Genomic DNA, 21675 nt, shown 5'->3' with positions numbered 1-21675 from the left:
AGACTGAGGCGGTTAAGTGACCGGCCCGAGCTTCTGCAGCGCGCCAGCCACGGGACCCAGACTCGAGACCCAACCCTTTGGCTCCGAGGCTGGGGCCCCTTTTCTCCACCTCGGCTTTTCTCTAAGACCCTTCCCTTCACTGTTGACATGAGTTTGTCTTTGTGTGCAGCTCAGGTCACGAAGGTGTGGCTCATCAAAGGTCCCCAGGCAAATGCTGTCGCCTCCCATGATAATCATTTGTGATATTCTAGAACTGATGCCCTGACATCCTGAGATCACGTGCCCAACGAAAGGCCAAAGTTGTTTATGTTCCTATTATCCCTGCGCTTTTGCGTGTTCACAAGATCATATTATAAGCCCTCCAACCATAAGCCCCAACATCTGTTTTGCTTCCTGCCCCAAAGAGGACATCCCCAGCTAACAAATCCCACCTCTCATCATTATAGTCTATATTATGGTAATAATACAATTAATAATAAAATAATTAGAGGCTCTAGAGTTATAAAAAAAAAGGCTCTTGTCCATGCTTGAGGCTCTTGCTCTTGTCTTCCAACTAACCCCAGTGCTTCTCCATGACACCCAACACACCAATGGTGTGGCCATACAGCGAGCTGTAACAACTCTTCTCTCAATGGTGTAGACCTCTCTGCGTCATCCTGTGGTCGTCCTTGTCTGCTGGATCCCAGGTGCACTTAGAAAGAGTTCTCCCTGCAGGAGGTGGCAATGATGACTCTAATTCTTCACCCGTCCCTCTAGGTAACCCCCTTTGCCCCATAACTAACTGTGCAGTGGGCTCCAACTGCAGGCAGGTGACCTGCCCCACTCACAACATTGGGCTCTAGCATGTAACCCGTGTTGGCTGGGGGTGTATCCACAGGCATGACACGAGCAGACATTTGGAATGGAATTGCACACTGTTCTTTGGCACCTCTGCCATGGTTGTGACAACATGTCCATGCGGGCCTGCTGGTGGGGGCACAGCCGGTTGCCCCTCTCATCTCCACCAACCGTCCAATGACCCCCTACCCCCACCCCAAGCAGGTGAGCGATCCAGCTGAGACACAATAACCACCTAGCCAAGCTCGGCCACTCACTCCCTGACCCTACGGACTCGGGAGCTTAAACAAAGGCTGGGTATTTTAAGCCACTAAGTTTTGGGGTGGTATGTCTCACAGCATCATTATAGAAATATCATAGAAACTGCTGTGTCCCCTTCTAACGTACTAGGAGAACCAAGGTTCTGTGTGGGTGGCTGTATGCCGGTCCCGAGAGAGGACTCGTCCCTTCCCTTAGGATGGCAGGCACAGATCCGGTGAGCTGCAGGGGATGGTCGGCTGGGAGGTTCCCAGACAAGCTTTCCTCCTTGAAAAGAGGCACAAGTCCCATGGAGAAAAATCCCTTGGGCTTCTGCCCCTTCCTCTCTATCCCCCGGGGTGTCAGCATGTGAGGATGTGATGCTCGGAGCTGCAGCAGCTCTATTTTGACCATGAGAGAGAAAGCCAAGAGAAGCGTGATGACACTGACCCAGCGCCCTGACTCTGTCGAGCTGCTAAACCAGCCCCAGAAAGGCCCGTCTGCAGACTTTTTGTCAGTTAGAGAGAGAAGCACCTAGTGCTCAGGTCAGTTTGAACTGGGTTGTCTGTCATTCCCGCCACGACATCCGAACGCACACAACCCCCATAGCAGAGACAGCCCAAGCCTGGTCTTCAGGGGCTTCCCACTCTTGGGGGGCGGGTCTGGTAACCCACAAGCTGTCCCCTTGAAATATCCTGATTCCAGGAGCACACCTCCTCTTACCATCATCATCATCATCGAAGTCGTATTATTATTTGACTGAATCCACCCCCGAACCCCTAGGACCCGGGTGTTCTTGGCCAAACCCTCTCCATCACTGACTCCCGTATGTTTTGAAATGTCTGTTAAACGGAACTGATCTGAATTGAAAATCAGGTTGAATCAACTACAATTAAATACTGTCAGAAAGGGTGTCCTAGGCACCGGTAGGGGTGACAACATGATGACAGGATCGCCTCTTCCTTGGGAAGTTAGTTAACCATACTGCAGGCGAGTGCGTGCCCACCCAGGGGGACCACAGGTCATTCCAGGCCACCCGAGTTGATACTCAAGTGACGTGCACGCATCTCCAGAGCTAAGGCACCTGAGGGGAGGAGCCCCAGACGTCAGCCAGCGTCAGCCCTGAGAGCCTCATGGGCCCGGCACCTGCCGCTTTGCACAGCCTCTGCCTGGAGGCCCCAGAGCTGCTGGGCCGTGGGCCACGCCACGGTCTGTTCTGGCTGCGCCGTGTCCGGCTACAGTTTTTTCAGCATCGCCTCCGTCCACATCCAGTTCTTCCCTTCCATTATGGCCCCCAAAGTCTCTTCCAGGCAACCCCTCAAATCCAGGCCTCCTTTGCTCCCGCCTGGATCAATATAGGGCCGCTGGCCTTCTCGCTCTTACCTGCCCCAGCCAGGCTGTGCTTTCTCCAAGGGCTGCCATGCACCGTCCCACCCCCGCATTTTTTGCTCCCGCTGTTCCCGCCGCCTGTGATGCTTCAAGACTGCTCTCCCTGTCTGTCTACCCTCAAAGCCCAGCTCATGTCTCCCCCTGGTAAGTCACCCCAGATGAGCCAAGGCCGCAGGGCTTCCCCTCCCCGAGTCCCTTGGTGCTGACTCTATACACTTGTCGCCTGATTCTTAGCTCTGATGGGCTGGAATGACCGGTGACCTCTGGGTGCGTGCTCACGCCCCTTCGATATAATTAACTCCTCAAAAGATGACGGGAGCACCACATCCTCATTCTTCTCCCTTACTGGCGCCCGCCACTCTCTTCCTGCCATATTTAATTATAATTTATTTCATCTTGATTTTGAATTCCATTCAATTCACTTCAGCTCAACAAGCATTTAAAAGCGTCTACATTGTACCAGGCCCTGTGCTAAATCCTGGAGGCACGCAAGGCTCAAGGGCCGGACAACAAAGCAGGCTCAAAGCGGCACGATCATCCCCAGTGGTGTGCTAAGACAGACGATCTAACAGGGCTGCCAAAACGCTGGCAGCGACCTGGAGCTGGGTACTCGTGCCCCTCAGTGGCAGACACCTCACGCTGGGGGCACTGAGCAGAGGTGGGCCCCCCACCCCCGGCCTCCAGGATCTCCTATCTGGTACTTTGGGCATAGCAGGCACTCCACAGATGCTCGTAGAATCCTGAGTTAAATAGACAACTTTTCTGAGGGATTCTCTCCCTATGATTCCTACTCCCCATTAGGAGGTAATCAAGAGCTGACAGAATCACAGGCTGCAGAGAGCTGGAGGGCTCTTTCCAGGCCGGATGCTATAGCTCTTGACTTGACACGTGGGCAGAGAAGGGCCAGATGGGTTAAGTGACTTGCCAAGGTCACTCTCTCTTAAGAGGCCAGGCTAAGAAATGTCTCGGGACATGAGGCTTTGGAAAGAAACAGGAAGAGAGGAAACGGTTCTGTGCTACTCAGCTCGCGAGCGTCAGAGCCAGTGCACGCGCCAGCCTGTGTGAGTCCAGAGCTGGTGCTCATAGCCAGCCCGGGGCGGCACACGTTTGGTGCAGATGGGAACGTGAGTGTCAGAGCGCAGGCAGGTGTGGGCACAGCTGTGCCCGGGGCAGTGCAGGGGCCTGGGGGGTGCTGAGTGCAGACAAGAGCGTGCTGCGGGGGTGCGTGCAGCGTGGGGACGGTGTGAGGCAGGCTGCGGCTGAGTGAGGGGTGAGGGTGGCTGGAGTGCCCTGGGCCCGGCTACCCACCTGTACTGTCGTCATAGACCACAGTGGCAGACCGCCACTTGAGGTACTGGACCAAGTCGAGGATGGCGTGGCTGAGGGAGGCGTAGTCAGGGTAGAGGTTCACGTAGAAGGTGTCCTTGTTGTCCAGCGGGTGGTGTTTCCAGCGCAGCTGGATGTGGGGCACCTCCAGGGCATTGCAGATGGACTGGACGGCGTTGGTGCAAGAGCCCTGTGATGGTCCGAAGATCGCCACCACGCCCAGCGCCAGCTGGTCACAGGCTGCAACGGAGGGGAAGGGGCGGGGGTCAATGCTGGGCCTCAGCGGGTGGTTGGGGGCTGGGGACAGGGTGGTGCGCTGATTTTGGTGATCCCATGAACATAGCAGAGATCTTCCGAGGGCGGACGACTGAGGCTGCCTGTGAACCTCAGCTCCCTCATCTGGGAGCTGGGGTTGCAGTCCCCCCCGCCTCATGGGATCATAGGAAGGTCGAGCAAGACTGTGCGCACAAGACCCTCAGCACCGCTCCAGTGATGTGGTCATCACTGTGCTGAGCACCCCCAGCTCCAACCTGCCCTGTTCCGGGGTGACGGCTGAGACACCGGCAGGATGAAACACCTACTCACGGTGACGTTAAACCCCAGCCCCCGCCTGCTTCCCCACTTCCCATGTGCTCATCTCACCTCACTGGACATCACCATGTGCGTGTCCAGGATGCGTGTCAGACCGAATGTGTCCCAGATGCAGCCCCCTCTGCCCCTCCAGCCTCCCCTCCTCAGTAAACCAGCTCCACCGTCCTTAGTGCCTTATGCCCTGAGCCCTGGCTTCCTCTTGACTCCTCTCATTCTCTCCTATCCTGCACCCCAAGTGCTTCAGCTTCAGAACGTGCCGGAATCGGGCCACTTCTCACCATCCTCTTCTGCTTGCACTACTGCAGGAGCCTCCTCGGCTGCCCCAGCTTCCTCAGGGGCCCTCCCTACCTTCTTACCTCTCACCACCTCAGGTGGTTACATCACACCTTGGCTCTAAAAGCTCCAATTTCACTCAGTCTAAAAGCTAAAGTCCTCACGGTGACGGACGAGGTCCTGCTTGCTGTGGTTCCTCTCCACCCATGTCCCACTCCTGTCCTCATCACCACCACTACCACTTTTCTGACGTTATCCCATATCCAGTCATACTCCCGAAACCCCATACCCTGCTTTGTTTATTTATTAAATGACCACCGGAAGTCTTGTTCATTTGTTGCCTTTCTACTCCCACTACAATGTCAGTACAAGGCAGCAAGGGCTTGATCTATGTTGTTGAGCACTGTCTCAACAATAAACAGTGCCTTAATGGTACCTAAACGTGCTTAAAACAGTACTTGGTCTGAGTAGATGCTTCACCAGCCTCTGCTAGGTGCATTAGTATTGAATCCTGGTCTTCCAATAGTTTTCATTCTTGGGGGAGGCCCAGGGGCTCAGGTAGGTCAGAAAGCAGAAGCTTCTGGGGAGGGCAAACAGCGATAGGTACAGCAGAGCTTTAACCAAGCAGCCCCAGGGCATTTGGGGCTCAGAGGGTGGGTGTAGACTCACACAGGGATTGTGCCTGAAAGATCCTGAAAGTGGGACCTTTCAGGGCCAGTCAGGGAGCTCTCGTCCTTTTTTCTGGCAACTGGCTCTGAGTTTCCTGTGGGCTCCTTCGCCTGCTCCACTCCCAGGCCTTGAGGACTAGAGCCCGAGCCTTAGGCGCTGGCCTCCTTCAGGCCCCAGTCATTGGGTTTGAGGATGGTCATATGACCAGTCGGAGTCAACGGGATGCCATGAGACCTCACACCAAGAAGTTAGCACCTTCCCTGTGCAATGGGCCATGCATGGTGTGGGGAATAAGATCTGGCTGTACTGTAGTGACCTTGTGCTCACAAAGAAAGTGCAGTGCTTAAGGAATGGAGTCAGTATGGAGGGGAGCAGAGTCAAAGGCAGAGGAAGAAGAGCTCCTGACCGAGTAGAACTTTGGATTTTGGTTACGTGAATCAATACATTCTTTTTGCTTAAACCATTTAGGATTTGGTGTTTTGTCACCTGCAACCAGAGGAGCCTTAAGCAATCTTTCAATAGAGTGTCAGCAAACTCACCAGCCTGTGGCCATCTCTACCTTTCTCCTTTTGCCTCTAGGACCCTCTGATTGATTACTTAGTCAAACGACTAGTATATTTCTTCCCTTCCACTATCACCTCCAAGAATCTGCCTTTTGGATTTCCCCCTCTGATATGTGCCTGAAGCAGGCAGGCAAATACTTCCTACACCCTCACCCTCACCCAGCCCAACCTCTTAGGTCATGTCTGCCTGCCCGGGCCCAAGGTCTAGATATCTGGTTTGATGGAGGCAGGGGAGAGTGGACCAAACACAAGTTAAGTTTCGGCAGAGGATCATTTAAGAGTGATTTTGAAGGAGGCAATTTTGATTTTGATACCAATTGTGAAGATAATGATAAAGGTGATTGCAGTGATGGCTGTGATGGTGGAGACCATGGTGTGAGGCTGTTGATGATCATGGCCATGGCATCGCTGAAGATGGAACTGATGATAATGTTGATGTTGTAGCATAATGGTGGGATGATGATGGGATTGACGATGATAAAAATATCAATGCTGTGACAGTAATGGCGATGATGCTGGTAGGAATAATGACCATGATATAAGCGTTGATGAGAGAGGAGGTGACAACAGTTTGATGCTGATGACACTGTGGTGATGATGTTGGTGGTGATGGGGCTGGTGATGATAAAGATACTGACACTGTGACAGTCATGAGGAGGAGGAGGAGGATGATCTTAGGGGTGGTGATGTTGGCAAGGGTGTGAATGGAGGTGGTAACTATTTTGGTGGCATTGATGAGATTGGTGATGATGAAGATGTCAATGTCATGACTGTGATGATGGCAGTAGGGAGGATGGCCATGACGCTGGCATTGATGAGATTAGTGATGATGTAGATATCAATGTCATGACTATGATGATGGCAGTAGGAAGGATGGCCATGATCTTGGCACCGATGAGATTAGTGATGATGAAGATGTCAATGTCATGACTGTGATGATGGCAGTAGGAAGGATGGTCATGATGCTGGCACTGATGAGATTAGTGATGATGAAGATGTCAATGTCATGACTGTGACGATGATAACAGGAATGATGGTGATCATGTTGGCCCTGATGAGGCTGGTGATGATGAGGAAGATGTCAATGTCATGACTGACAATGGCAGTAGGAATGATGGCGATGATGTTGGCACTGATGAGATTAGTGATGATGAAGGTGTGGCTGTCTGGCAGTGGCGTGGTGATGATGACAGTAGTAATAGTGATGGCGGTGGTGATGATGTGAAGAGTGGAGGTGATACCTTTGTTGATGGTGATGATAGTAATTGTGATGATGGGGCATTGTCATTGATAGTAGTGACAACAGTGGTACTAGGAGGATTCATCCTGCCAGAGACACAGTGATTAGGTCTCGTGGCTGGGTAGCAGGAAACAGCAGTTCTGTCCTTCACCTGTTTTTCCTCTTTGGCCTCTCTCCTCATCCCCTTTTCTGTCCCCTCCTGTTCCTTTCACCTCCTGAGGATCTTCCAGCCCAGAAGAATGCTGCTGCCCCTAAGGGACCAGGGCAGGGGTTACAGCAGTAGCAGTAGAAGCTTTATCTCCAGATGTTTCCAGGGTAGCAGCCAACTCTTGTTCTGGCAGCCCTGAGCACACACTGCAGTAATTACATTATTTGTAGCTTCAATTTGGAATCCATTTTCTGGTCATTTTACAGTAACTCAATGGTTCACAGTCATTGCAGGAGTCCACAGCCTGAATGCAGCCCCCCCAGCCCCCTTTCCGTGGCAATTGTCGTTAGAGCAAAAATTATCCCAATCAATTTGTGTCTTAAAAGGAATTGAACAGCCCAGAGAATAAGTGAAGGCAGAGGAGCCTGGGGAGTGCTGGGTCGATTCCAGGCCTGCTCCGGTCAGGCTTGGAAGAAAACACAGGCACTCTCTGGGTTGCTGGCTCGGGCATCGTTTGGCAGTCACTCATCTTTTAATTTTCCACAAAACATTTAAAAATAAAGACAATAAGTGAAAGTCCCTTTTAATGGAGGAAAGGCCTCTCGGGCCTCCTGTGGAGGGAAGGCGTAATTCTAGCGGAGCTGGTGGGGCATGCAATGCCAGGCCCTGTGCACCGTGCCCACTCCCCCCACGTGGCCCAAGGGGCTGCATCCAGCTGCAGCTGGATTATCATCCTCATTGGGTTAATTAGAAAGAAGCTCAAGGTCATATCCCAGAAGAGTCCTAATGATGATGCTCCAGAGGAATACATTTTCAAAAACCGAAGATCAAAAGAAAAAAATAAAGATCAGGGGAACAAGGGGTTCCCCAAGGGATGGAGTGTGCCTAAAGGGGAGAACCATCCGACTGCAGAAATGCCTCCAGGGTCAGACAGCAGTGGCTCTAACTGCAGCAGGGCTCTGTCTTAGGAATAGTATGTATCGGAGGGGTGTTAAGGGAAAGCGAGGCAGACAGGAGCCTCAAACTTTTTTCTCTGGAGACATAACCCAATACAATACAGTGCATCAATTTTAAGCATAGACTTCTATGAAATTTTACATATAACTGCATCCATGTAGCTACTACTAGGATCAAAATATAAAACATTCCCAAAACCTAAGAGGGTTATCTCTTCCCCTCTCCAGTTAATACCTGCTGCACGCTCCTCCCTCCCCCAGAGGTGACCCCACATTACACCTGCGAGGCTCATCCATGATGTTTTGCATAAGCAGAAATTTTTTTTTCTTTTTTTTTTTTTTTTACTGCTAATCCAAATTCCATTGTATAAGTATACCCCAATCTATCCATTCTCCTTTTGATGGACCTTTATTTCCCACATTCGGCTGTTATCAATAAAGTGGCCAGGAACTCCCTTGCACACATACATTTAGCTTTAGTGAGACATTTCCAAACTCCCCTGATAAGTTCAACCAGTTTTCACTCTCACCGACACTGTGTAGGAAAAAAAAATCAACCTCAACTCCTACCTCCCACCAAACATAGAAAAATCAGTGTGAGGTAGATCATAGAGCTAATCCTGAAAGACGAAACAACAGAGCTTCTAGAACGTAGGAGGAAATCTTCACGACTTGAGGATAGACAAAAATAGAACACAAAGCCATTAAGCATAATGGAAAATATTGATAAATCAGACTTCTTTAAGTTAAGAACTTTGTTCCTCAAAAGATCTTACTAAAACAGTGAAAAGGCAAGCTCATTTGCAGCAGATACATGCAATCACAAAGGATTCCTACCCATCATATATAGAAGATTCCTACAAGTCAATAAGAAAATGACAAGTGACTCCATTTTAAAAGTGCTTGAAAGGCTGAAAAATCACTCCTGAGGAAAAGGGGATTCAAGTGATCTATTAGCATATAAAAAGATGCTCAAGATCTCTGGTCATCCGGGAAATACAAAGTAAAACCACAATGAGATATCCACCACACCAACCACCAGAAACAAAACTTAACTTTATCACATGTTCGTGATGACATACAGTGATTGCCGCTGCCCTGCGCTGTCCTGGGGGATTGGTGTCAGAACTCTGGAACGCTGTCTGGCCAAACATATGACATCCTATGACCTCGTATTTCTACTCCTGGGTGTCTGCCCACCAAAAAAATGTGCACATTTGTGCACCAAAAGACATCTATGAGAATGTTCATAGCAGCACTACTCTATGGGCCCAAATGGAAACAACATGAATGTCCAATAATAAATACGAGTTTTAAAAATTGTCTTTGTATAATGGAACACTGCACAACAGTGATTAGATTACTGTTACATCCAGCAACATAGATGGATCTCACAGGTATATTGTACACACTGCCAACACGTACACACTGGTCTTCTATTTATGTGAAGTTCAAAAACAACCAGAACAGTCTATGTATGGCACCAGTAGTCAGAACAGTGGTTCTTTAGTCCAGCAGCAAAGAGGCAAGAAGGCGTGTAACCTGGCAGAAGATATGGACAATAATCACATGATTACACACACACATACACACACACACATATCCACCAATCAGGGTTGTGAAAGAGAAGTCCAGAGCTTTATGAGGTGGAGACTTGACTGTGTCTGGGGACTTGGGGAAGGCTCCCCAGAGGACCTAGACAAATGGCAGGGCAGAGGTAGGCTAGGAAAAGGGCATTACAAACAAAGAGAATAAACATGTGCAAAAGCCCTGAGGTGGGAGGAAACATGGCCCTTGGAGGATGGCAGGTAGGGGCAGAACCCAGAGGCCGAGGGAGCAAATGGCACAGATGTGGCTGGAAGGTCACCTTTGGGCTAGACTGGATAGGCCCCCATGGGCTCTGAGCATTTGGGGAAAGAACAACAGGACACGCCAGCCAGGGTTTTAAGCAAACAAGTTACATGGTGGGGGGTTGGAGGGTGTGGCTGTGGTCACAGGGACCCATTGGGCTGGACTTCCAGAGCTGCGTCTTTCTGTCTCAGGTCTACTCACTACTTGGCAGTTCCATGTCATGTAGAACTCTAAGTTCCGGCTGGAGGAAGTGCCTCAGAAGACTCTGGAGTTCTGCCCTGGGCTCACTGCTGCCTGGGGAAGGTCCCCGTGCTGACTCACAAGTGTGCTACTAAAGAGTTGTTGTATTATTTTAGTAACTTTTAGAAAACATGGACAGAATATACCCAGCCTAGCCCTTCGGGGTCATCGTGTCCACATAAACCTCTGTTCTGATTCCAGGCGTTTGTTCTGTGTCCTCACCTTTCCACTGAGCATTTTTGGTTGAGTTCAGCTGCTTTCTAGCTGGACGAGGCCAGGCAGAGGATGCCAGCAGGGACTCTCAGTGGGGAGGTGGATATCTGACTGTACAGGGTTGGCCACAGGGCATGTGGAGAGAGAGCTGGGAGGACACCGGTAGGGAGGAGGGTTGCCAGCGCAAGGAGAAGGGTGATGGGCAAAGGACCACTCTTCGAGGCTATCAGAGTGGAGTTCCTCTAGTGTGTCTGCAGGCTGGCTCTGGGACTCAGGACAGTGGTATCAAAAAAGTCAGGGGCATCGTGCTCAATGTCAGGGATCCTGTGTTCTTGGGTTCACAAGGCATGGAGGAGCAGGGCAGGTGAGATGAGGCCAGCAGTGGAGAAAGTGCCTGTAGATGTGAGGCCCTTAACCTGAAGGCTCAGTGGGTAGAAAGCAAGACAGCCAATGTCCTGAGAGCACAGGCCAATATGGTACCTTGTATGTGCCAGACACTGTTCTAGGCACTTCGCAAAAGTGTGTCCGTTTTGTAGACGAAAAAATTGTATTTTGTTCAAGGTCACAACCAAGATCAGAATGGACAAGGTGCAAGGCTAGGCAGTCTGGCTCCAAGCTCATGCTATGCTGCTTTTCTATGCTAAGGTGTTTACCTACAATGGGGCTTTGGGAAACAGAACCAGCCCCAGGAATCACCTCGGTAGGTCTATACCTGGGAGCCCAGGAGGCCTTGATTAACTACTAGGAACCCCTTTGAAAGACCAAGGGGATCTTTTGAATGTGCCTCAGTCTACCCAAGATGCATGAATGACACTGTCCCTAAGCTCAGCAGGCAGAGGTCCTGGGCAAAGATTCTCAGACTCCCATGCCCCATTCTCACATCATTCATTCATTGATTCATTCAATAATTATTTCACTGAGCACTTACTATACATCAGTCTTCTAGGTGCTAGAGTTATATCAGTTAATAAGAGACAGCCTTCCTTTCAGTGGTGTTGGAAAGAAGGGGAAAGACATCAAACACACACCATTAATTAACTACAAATTGTGACACGCGCCTTGAAGAAGAATAGCAAGGGACTATGATGGCAGATTATAGGAAGGATGATCTTATCTTCCCTGGGAATGAGATTCCTTAGGCCTGAGATTTTTAAATGGAGTTCTGTGGAACTCTTGGGATATATGGAAGCTATTTCTAGAGTTATCTGAGCCTCTAAGTTAATTTCAATTAAGTATGTACATGTGTATAAATTATGTTTTTAAAACAATAACAAAGGAATATATGTGCTATATGCCACACAGGAAACTGCTGGCTCATTCAGGTATCAACAAGTTGCTTTTTTTTTCTCCCTGAGGAGCCTGGAATAAAGTTCTCTAGTCATTTCTGTGGAGTCATTGGAGCTCATTGTAAATGTGTCACTAATAAAGAAGGATGCAATTCAACGTTCGTTTGTTTTGTTCTTTAGAATTCAGGCGTGGGAAAAACTGTTTTACTGGATTTACTAAAACTTATTTTTATGGCATAATTTTCCTGTTACTGTGCAGCTAACACAAAATATGGAAACTATTGAATGCGGAGGCTAATATCAAACTTCAAGTGTCATCCACAGCCCTCTGGGGTCAAATTACGTTAGCCATAGAAGCAGCCTCATTGTTTTTAGTAAGTCTTTTTACAGCAACTAAATGTTGTATAGTTGAATTACTCATATTCTGGGTGGGGTTTCAATGAAAGAAAAACAAGTCTGGAAATGCCGGCTCCGGTTCAAAGGTGCTGGGGAGAAGAGCTGACCTTCTCATTGCTAACTCCCCCACCCCACCTTGGGTCTCATTCTCCACCTCCTCCCATGGTTCCCTCATTCCTTCACGGCACATGCCAGTGGCTTGGAAATTCCTGAGGGACAATCTGGGGGAGGACACAGCCTACACTGAACTGGAAATGTGGCAGGTCCCCAAACCAGGCAGACCAGGCTCTAAACATCCAGCCTACGAGAGCATGGGCCTGTTTTCAGGACCCCGGACAGCAAACACAACTCCTCTGTCCACAAGCTTGGAAGAGTCAAAGCTGCAAACTCACCCTTCTTGGTGGCCTCGAAGCTGTCATGAAAGTGAATCCTCTGGATGTCATAGGTCAAGGTTGTGTTGGGCAGCAGAGTCCTGTTCCTGTTGATGATGTTGGCAGAAAATCGAAAGGCATGCTCCTCAGCATTCATGACCTGGGCGTTGGGGCCGTCCGCATACTCAAAGATTCCTCCTGTAAGAGATGGGTAAAATCATGTGTAGCTGGGGAAGGGGGTGGGTGGGGGTAGAGCATGCTAACAAAGATGCTTGGCTCAGAAGGTTTTATGGACAAGATTTTCCCCCTCACACAAAATGCTCAATACTATCCTAGATAATTCCATGCTTAGAAATCATGCTAGAGCATAAGAAATACCAAGATCCTCCTAGTTCATTTCACTCAGCCAGCAACAGAGACTGACAACACAGACTGCCAAACAGAGCCAAATAAAATGCCCAACTTATTAATATTGTTATGAAAATTCTCAATAGAGTGCTGGCAAGTAGAATCTATTAGAATACTACAAGGATAACATACCATGACCAAGCACAGTTATATTCAATATAAAGAAAAGGTGGTTCAACATAAAGAAATCTATGAATATCATTCCATCGCATCAATAGTCCAAAGGAAAACATAACATATGATCAACTCACAAGATGCAAAAAGGCATTTCATAAAACCCAATATCTACTGCTGTTTTTTTTCTACTGCTGTTAAGAATGCTTAGCACCAGAAAAGCTACTGCCATGAAGCCTCTTTAGATCAAATTCGCTTTCAATATCACACTAATGGTGAACACAGGAGACATTCTCATTAAAGAGATAAAGGAAGGAAAAAAAAAGAGATAAAGGAAGGGTAAAGATTCAAACCATACCATTAGCCAACAAAATAAGAAAGAAAAAAGGATTTAGAGACACACCTCTTAGAAAGAAAAAAAATTCTTGCAAACAAGATAAATGTTTTCCTACAAACCCTTAATCCCCCACCCCCACAAAAACTAGTTAAGAACTAGTAAGAGAGTCTAGTTAAATGACCAGTCAGCACAAATTAATACCATTTCTTTATATCAGTAACAACCAGTAAGAAAAATTAATGGCAAAAGATCTTCTTTCTGAGACCAACAAAAATATTAAATAACAAGTAACAAAAAAAAAAAAACAAACAAGTGTGCAATTTCAGCATTAAAAATGACAAAAAACACTAAAAGGGAGAGATGTAACAGCAGACTTAAGTGAGGAGGCATGGCATGCTCCAGGACAGTTAGGCTCAAGAATAGAGGTGTTGGTTCATTACAAATTAATTTTTCAATGTAATGCCATCCCAGTCAGAATCACAGAAGGATTTTTCTTTTACTGGACAGGATGCCTCTAAAATGCATCTGGAGGACTAATCAGGAGATAGCAGCCTAAAGAGATGACAGGTGATCTGCACTGCCAGATTTAAAATGTATCATAAAAGCCAAAATAATTAAAAACATGTCCTAATGGCATATGAAAATACAGACAGATCAATGGGATGAGATAAAAAGCCCCCAGAAAGAGAATCGAGTAGAGATAAGTATTTAAGACATGACAAAGGTGGCTATTTCCAACCAGTAGGTAAAATATAAATTATTCATTAATAGTACTGAAACAATTATTCAATTATTTGGGAGAAATTTAAGTTAGATTCCAATCTTAAGCCATCTATCAAAATAAGTTCCAAACAGATTAAAGATTAAATAGGAAAAGTAATGGAAGGCAGGAGGAGAGAAAAGCCTCAAAGTACCAAAAAGGAAGATGTAGGTGAATATTATACAATATTGAGGAGGAGGAGACCTTTCCAAGCATTATAATAAAGTCAGAAACCATAGGAGAAATGCTGATAACTCCATAGAAATAACATATATCAAATAATAATATATCAAAACTACCATCCAGAAAATTAAATGGCAAACATCAAACTTGGAAAAATATTTGTAACATATTTGGCAGTATAAAAGTTGATATTCTTATTTTATAAAAACAAACACTTCAAAGTCAACAAAAAAGACAAATACTCCAATAGAAAAATGTGCAAAGGGCAACCATGGGCATTTCACTAGAGAAAAAAATATTACAAAGGAGCTATTAATGTATGAAGCAACGTGTGCTCTCCCTAAAAATCATAAACTCCATTTCAACCAACAGTGAGAAACCACATCTTGCCCGCCCCATTGCCAAACATAAAATAACTTATAACACCCAGCTTTGCTGAGGGCATTTGGAAACAGACACTTGCTTAATTGTTGGTAGAAGTGGCAACTGGTATACCTCGCCTTCCTGGTGGTCACCAGAAAATATCAAAAGCCTTAAAAATGCTTAGGTCTTTGACTAAATACTTCTCCTTGACTCATTACTTCAGTTTCCAGGAAGTGACTCCAACAGCAATGGTGGACACACTGGTCATGTATGGGGAGGGGATCTAGAGATGTCCAACACCAGAGAAAGAGTCAATACATTATAATAAGCTATATAATTCCCATATAACAGCAAAAGTATAATGATTTGGGAAGTGCCTACGACATATTTTTTAAGTGAAAAGCAAAGGTTATAATGTTGGAGATGCAGTGCGATTCCACATTAGAAGAGAAAGAACAGAATGGGGATGCCTGGGTGGCTCAGTGGTTGAGCCACTGGGGTCCTGGGGATTGAGTCTTGCATCAGGCTCCCTTCAGGGAGCCTGCTTCTCCTTCTGCCTCTCTCTCTGTGTGTCTCTCTTGAGTGAATAAATAAAGTCTTTTAAAAATAAAAAAAATTTAAAAAGGAAGAACAGAAGGAATATAAGGAGGAATTTATACAATTGACAAAAAATAGGAAGCACTTCAAAACAGCACAAGTGAATAGCCCTATGTTGTAGATTTCTTATTTTGTTCTTTTTACTTGTCTTCATTTTCCAAACGAAGCTTTAGGTTTTCTTTACTCTTTTAAAAAGTCAGCTTCGTGGAGGTAATATTGACATTAAGAAATTCCACAAAATGCATCTTGTTTTATGTGTACAGTGATTTTTGGCAAATTCATGGAATTGTGTGACCATCATCACAATTGTGAACATTCCTATCACCCCAATGAGATCCCTTGAGCCCGTTTACGGTCAAATCACTGTTCTCAGCCCCAGTCCCAGGCAACCGCTAATTTACTTTCCATCTCTAGAGATTTATCTTTTCTGGACATTTCATACAGATGGAATCATGCAATAGGTGGTCTTCTGCACTTGGTTCCCTTCACTTAGTGTGTTTTTGAGCCTTATTCACATTGTAGTGCAGATCAGTGCTTCATTCCTTTTTACTGTTAAATAATATTACTTTCTACAGTTTTACTGCATCTTATTTATCCATTTACCACCAAGTTAATGGGTATTTGGGTTGTTTCCATCATTTTGAAAAAAAATTTTTTTGAAGTGACTATTTTAAAAAGTGAACAAATCAATCTGCCCCCCACCCCAGTCTTCCAGAAGGCTTACAATTTGTAACATGTAGTGTTGTAAGCATGTGAGTCTGCGTGGGGGTGCATAAACATGGTGGGCACACCCATAAAACAAGACGAGAAGAACGCATTCCAAAATGTCAAGAGGGCTTCCCTCTGAATGGCACGATTATGGGTGACTTTAATTTCCTTCTTTGTGTTTTTCTGTATTTTCCAAAAGTTCTGCAGTGAACATGTGTTATATTTCTAATCAGAAAAGCCATCATGTGATAGTGTGTATGTGTTTAAAGGAAAATAGATGATCAAAATACCATATGATCCAGTAATTCTGGGGATTTTAATTTAATGCTAGGGATTTAGCATTTCTAGGGATATAAATTTAGAATAAGTTAGAGATACATAAACACATTTATGTAGAAGGATATTCTTGACATAATATTGAAAAAATAGAAACAACTTAATGTCCCAGAGAAGGAGATTAATCAAGGTATTAAAAGTCATCCATATGGCAGGATAACTTGCAGGCATTAGGAGTCAAGGAATAGGATGGCATGATATGGTATCCAAGATTTCCTTCAAAATCACAGGGGAGGGGAGCGTGTGAAGGACGTCCAGATAGGGCAGGAAAGGTCATGGGTTGCTGTTCCCTGGGGCCAGGTCGTGGGTACCCAGGGCTCCATTATACCATTCTCCCTAAGTGGCTATGACAGACATCCTCCGTAATAAAATATTCTTTAAGACCATTGTATAAATAAGACAAAATGAGCAAATCGTGGTAGTGCAATCTGAAAAGAGACACAATATTATTTGCAGACGCTTATTACTGTTTTCTTAACAACTCAAGAGAATCAGATGGAAACCAAGTAGAAACGAGACAGCTCATCAAGGAGCCAGCATGCAAATACAGGAAAACAGACAGCCTTCCTATACATCAGCAATAAACACTGAGGAATTATAAGGACAAAGAGAGACCCTATTCACAAAGGCAACAACGACAAAATAAAAAATAAAATACTTTACAATAAACGTGCAATTCTTATACCAAGGAAACTACAAAACTTTACTGGAGGACATAAACGGAGGCTTGAATAAATGGAGAGACATTACTTTCTCCTGGAAGAGAAGGCTCAATATTGTAAAGATGTCAGTTCTCCTCAAATTAATTTATAAATTTAATGCAATTCCAATTAAAACCAAAAAGGACATTCCAGAAGGGCATACACCAAAATGTTAACAGAGGTTCTTTCTAGAAAGTAAAAAGATAATGGATTGCTTTGCTTAGTGCTTTTTTTCCTCAAGTCCTCTGCACTAGCAAGAGCTTTGGCAATAAGGAAAAAAGCTTTAAAAAAAAATGCTCTTATGGAATACTTAATGATATAGAAAATGCTCATTCTCCACCCCACCAAAGCAACAAAATTATATTACAGTTTGAAATCTATTTATCAAACTAAAAGCACATTATCTCTATTTATAGAAAAAAAGACTGGAAATTTTTGTACCAACATTTGACCAACGAGTTTATGGATAGAAGGGGTTTATGGATACTTTTAGCTTGCTCCTTGTATTATCTTGATTTTTCCAGGTTATTTACAATAAATATGCATTACTATTATTTTATTTTTTTAAGGTTTTATTTATTTATTTGAGAGAGAGGAAGCGAGAGACAGAACACAAGCAGAGGGAGAGGGGCAGAGGGAGAAACAGGCCCCCTGCTCAGCAGAGGGCGCCTGATGCAGGGCTCAATCCCAGGACCCCGGGATCATGACCTGGGCTGAAGGACCCCAGCTTAACTGACTGAGCCACCCAGGTGCCCCTATTTTTATTGCTTTAAAATGTAAAAGAGAAGCCCAGGAGGAAGTCTGGTCATTATAGATCCCCATCCCAAATGAGGATTGCAGGTCAGGGGACAAGGAGCCATTTCCTAGGGCTTCACCCCTTCCTGGTCTCTCCCATCTTGGCAGGTGGGGAGGAAAGGTGAGAGGTTGATACCTCAGTGGGGGTGGTGACACATCGCAGGCACTGAGACCCCAGCCAGGGGATCTCTGCCACAGGCCAACCTGCCAGTGAATCCTAGGGCACCAAGAGAAGTTAGCAGCAGGCTCCTGCCCACAAGGAACGCTCAGGCAACGCTAAGCAGCCAATAACCAGCCTATGTGTGGGGCTCAGCTGTTGGGACTCAAAAGTGCAAAGGTTCCCAACTCGGACTCCGGTGACCATTATGCCTCCATCTGAACCCTGGCTCTTTCCCCTGGGAGAAGTCACTCAATCTCTCTGAGACTCAGTTTCTCCATCTGCAAAACGGAGTGCATAACTTGCAAGGGTTGACCCTTGCAAGGAAGGAGGAAAACAATGTAACGAAATGCACGTCACAGGGAGAGAACGGAATTCATGGCAATTCTTAAAAAGAAGAAACAACGCCATTTAGAAAACCAAAATGAGTTTTAAACTTCTACGTTCTAGGGCAGGGGCTGACACACTTTTTTTCTGGAAGGGATCAGATGGTGAGTATTTTTGGCTTTGTGGGCCAGATGGTCACCTCAACAACATTTCCACAGTAACATGAAAGCAACAGACAATATGTATGCAAACAGGTAGAGCGGCGTTTTGATAAAACTTTATCTATAAAAACAGGTGGCTGGCTGGATTTGGCCAGGGGGCCATAGTTCACCCTCTCTTCTAGGGGAAGGGCAGTTTTCATCTTAGAGGTAAATGTCCTGTAGGGTCTGGGTGGAGAAGATAAGACGGTGATAGTACTAACCTGCTGGCACGGGGTACAAAGATGGGATGATGATTTTGAATGGGGAGGTGGGGAGAGGGGCCTAAGATGAAGGGGGCAGGTATGATGTGGACCCAAAAAGAGAAAAAGGAAGAGAATATGACCCATGGTCAAAGGTGGAGGAGACCAGTAGGAAACCCTCAGTGGCAGGAAGAGGCCCTGTTAGCACAGGGGTGCTGGGTGTTTAGTCTTCAGGGAGCCTGCCCCTGTGCTGTCTCTTTACAGGAGACCTGACATTTAGTAAAGTCGGCCACGGAAAATGGACACCAGCTTGTGCTCTTTGGGGAAAGCGACAGGAGGCAGGCAGTGCCCAGCACAGGGCGAACGGGGGCAGAAAGAAGACAAGAGGTGCAGGAGGTGGGATGGGAGAGAAGACAGGTTGGAATAAGCAGAGACTCAGAGACAAGAGGCCCTGGAGCATTCTCGGAGACACTGCCGGCAAGAGGTTGTCCCTCCCCCACTCCCACGCTTGGGGCAAGGATAGGCATCATGGAACTTGAACATGTAAAGCGCCAGGTGACCCCAAAGGTTTGAATGTCTAGGGACACCCAGGCAACAAATATACGGGTACAACACAGAGGCTCAGAGAGTGGGATCTGGAAGCAGCAGACCTGGGTTTGAACCTTCCATTCCTAGGCTGCCCTTCTCTCCAGAGAACTGCACTCAGTTGAAGGGGCCACCTTGCCCAGAAGGTTACCCCACTCACTTTGCCCCCAGGGGCAGTTGGCAGCCACTGATGACTCACGAACACTGGGGCCCAAAAGGGTGTTCCCCTTGCCTCGGGATGGGGTTAATTTTGTGATGCACGCATGCTCCAGAGCCCCCCTAGCACCGCCACCATGTGGCATCAGGCAATGGCCAGATCTCACCCCAAGCAGCATCTCTGCCTAGACCTGTCCCCATGTCTATGCTGCTTTGCTTATCCCCTGACGCAGTTTTCCTAAAGAAGTCTCTTCCCTCCTACCGACCTCCTGCATCTCAATCCCTGCCTCAGGCTCTGCATCTGGGAGACCCGACCTAAGATGCGGATGACATTGCTCCAGGGCAAGTATCAACCACACTTCACCTTTCATGCTTCTGAAGGAAGGGAAAGGGGGCACTGAGACTCATCAACCGATAGACCATCAAGGGTTCTTCTACCCTCTTCCTACTGGTTCTTCCTTTCTCCTTTCGTGTAGGGGTCCTGCACAGATCAGGGAGCTTTAGGAGCTCAGGGTCTGATGGGCTAGGGTTCTGATCCACACTCCACCCCATGGAAGAAAGGCTGCTTTGGGTCTTGGCTTCTGGAGAGAGCACCCTGCCCCACATAGAAGCAGTTCCCCCACTCAATTGGCTCCTCTCCATTCTCTCCCTTCCCATACATTCCTCATGATCGTTATTTAAAGAGGCTAATAAGTAGGTTGGCACCGTTGATTAATGCATAATCTTAATCATGATTGCATAGTGTAATTGGCATTAATTTGAAGAGCCAGTTCATTATGAAAATAATTGTCACTGCTTTCTGCTTTAATAAAATGGAGCAGAGACACCAGGGTTGCTGAGGAACTGGGATGGGGTGTGTGTGTGTGTATGTGTGTGTGTGTGTGTGTGTGAGAGAGAGAGAGAGAAAGAGAGAGAGAGATGGGTCCCCGTGCTCTCTGGGTGGAGCACAGCCAGAACTAGAACATTTTCTTTAAACAAAATCTTGAGTGGAAACCCACTGGGGTAAAACTACTACTACTACTACTGCTGCTGTTGCTGCTGCTGCTGCTGCTGCTGCTGCTACTACTAAACAACTTATATGTCAGGGATGATGTGAGTGCCTTCCACACGCTTCATTTAATACTCAAAGAACCTCTACAACCCCACTAGATAGAAACTACTATTGTCCATTTTACATAAAATGGAGGCCCGGGGAGGTTCGGGTGCTGTTGTGACCACAGTGTAGTAGATTCCTTTCTGCAACCTAAGCCAGCTGATTGGAGCCGATTGTGACATTTTTGGGAGTTTTCAATGTGCGCTGGCAGCTTGAAATCAGCCGCCATAGGAGTATTTACACCACAGAAATAAGCAGATGCTACAAGTTAGGGTTTTTTGTTTTTGTTTTTGTTTTTGTTTCCCTGAAAAGTGTATTTCCCTGCACTCCACTGCCCTGGCCTGTGTCCATCACCTGGGCACTTAAAGACTCGATACCACGGTTTCCCGAGAAGGGTCTGGTGGCTCCCAGGGCAACCCCAAGCACAGCGCAAAAACCAGTAGCTCAAAACTCCCCTCATCTCCAGAAGGAAACTCAGGGGCAGGGGTGGGCGAAGGAGGGAATGCATCAGCTGGCCAGCCAGAACCAGCCTCCTTCTTGCTCCTTCTCTGATGATGTGCTGTTGTATATTTTGAGAAACATTCTGTATACCCTAAGCAAAATGCCCATTTTGGCTGTTTACTTGTCTGTTAAGTAGGCTCCACACCCAGCATGGAGCCCAAGGTGGGGCCTGCACTCATGACCCTGAGATCATGGCCTGAGCTGAGAGCAACAGTCAGACACTTAACCGATGGAGCCACCCAGGTGTCCCCAAAGTGCCCATATTTTAAAAACTGCTTTTTCTACTTCTGGAAATGTGCCCAAATGGCAGAATTTTCCTGTCTCCCAGGTGAGCCTACCATGGCAACCTGTGTCAAGCTGAACTGTGACCACAAAAAACAGGAAGAAGGACTGTCACAGCTTCCCTGCCAGGCCTCATCCCTACAACATTAAGGGCAAGGACCCCGGTGGCACCTTCAACACCTATTCCCTCTGGTCAGATGGCCCTAGAGATACCCAGAGGCTCAGGTCTTGGGGCAGATGACAGTGGAAGGCTGAGTCCCTTTGCTTGAGCCCATGATCCCACCAC

General features: G+C 46.8%; 1 protein-coding gene across 1 annotated transcript in view; it reads right to left on the bottom strand.

Annotated features, from left to right (window-relative positions):
* The window catches only part of GRIK3 (glutamate ionotropic receptor kainate type subunit 3), a 222287-nt gene that overhangs the window by 75438 nt on the left and 125174 nt on the right, over positions 1-21675 (bottom strand). The window contains exons 2-3 of the mRNA XM_025419889.3: positions 12608-12784; positions 3772-4029 (exon numbers count right to left, since the gene is read on the bottom strand). Coding sequence (XP_025275674.3) covers positions 3772-4029; positions 12608-12784 — 435 coding nt within the window. The remainder of the gene's footprint in view (positions 1-3771; positions 4030-12607; positions 12785-21675) is intronic.

This window comes from Canis lupus, chromosome 15 (genome assembly GCF_003254725.2).
Source record: "Canis lupus dingo isolate Sandy chromosome 15, ASM325472v2, whole genome shotgun sequence".
Taxonomy (NCBI): Eukaryota; Metazoa; Chordata; class Mammalia; order Carnivora; family Canidae; genus Canis; species Canis lupus.
Note: the sequence above shows the minus strand (reverse complement) of the source record. Positions and strands in the feature narration are given on the sequence as shown.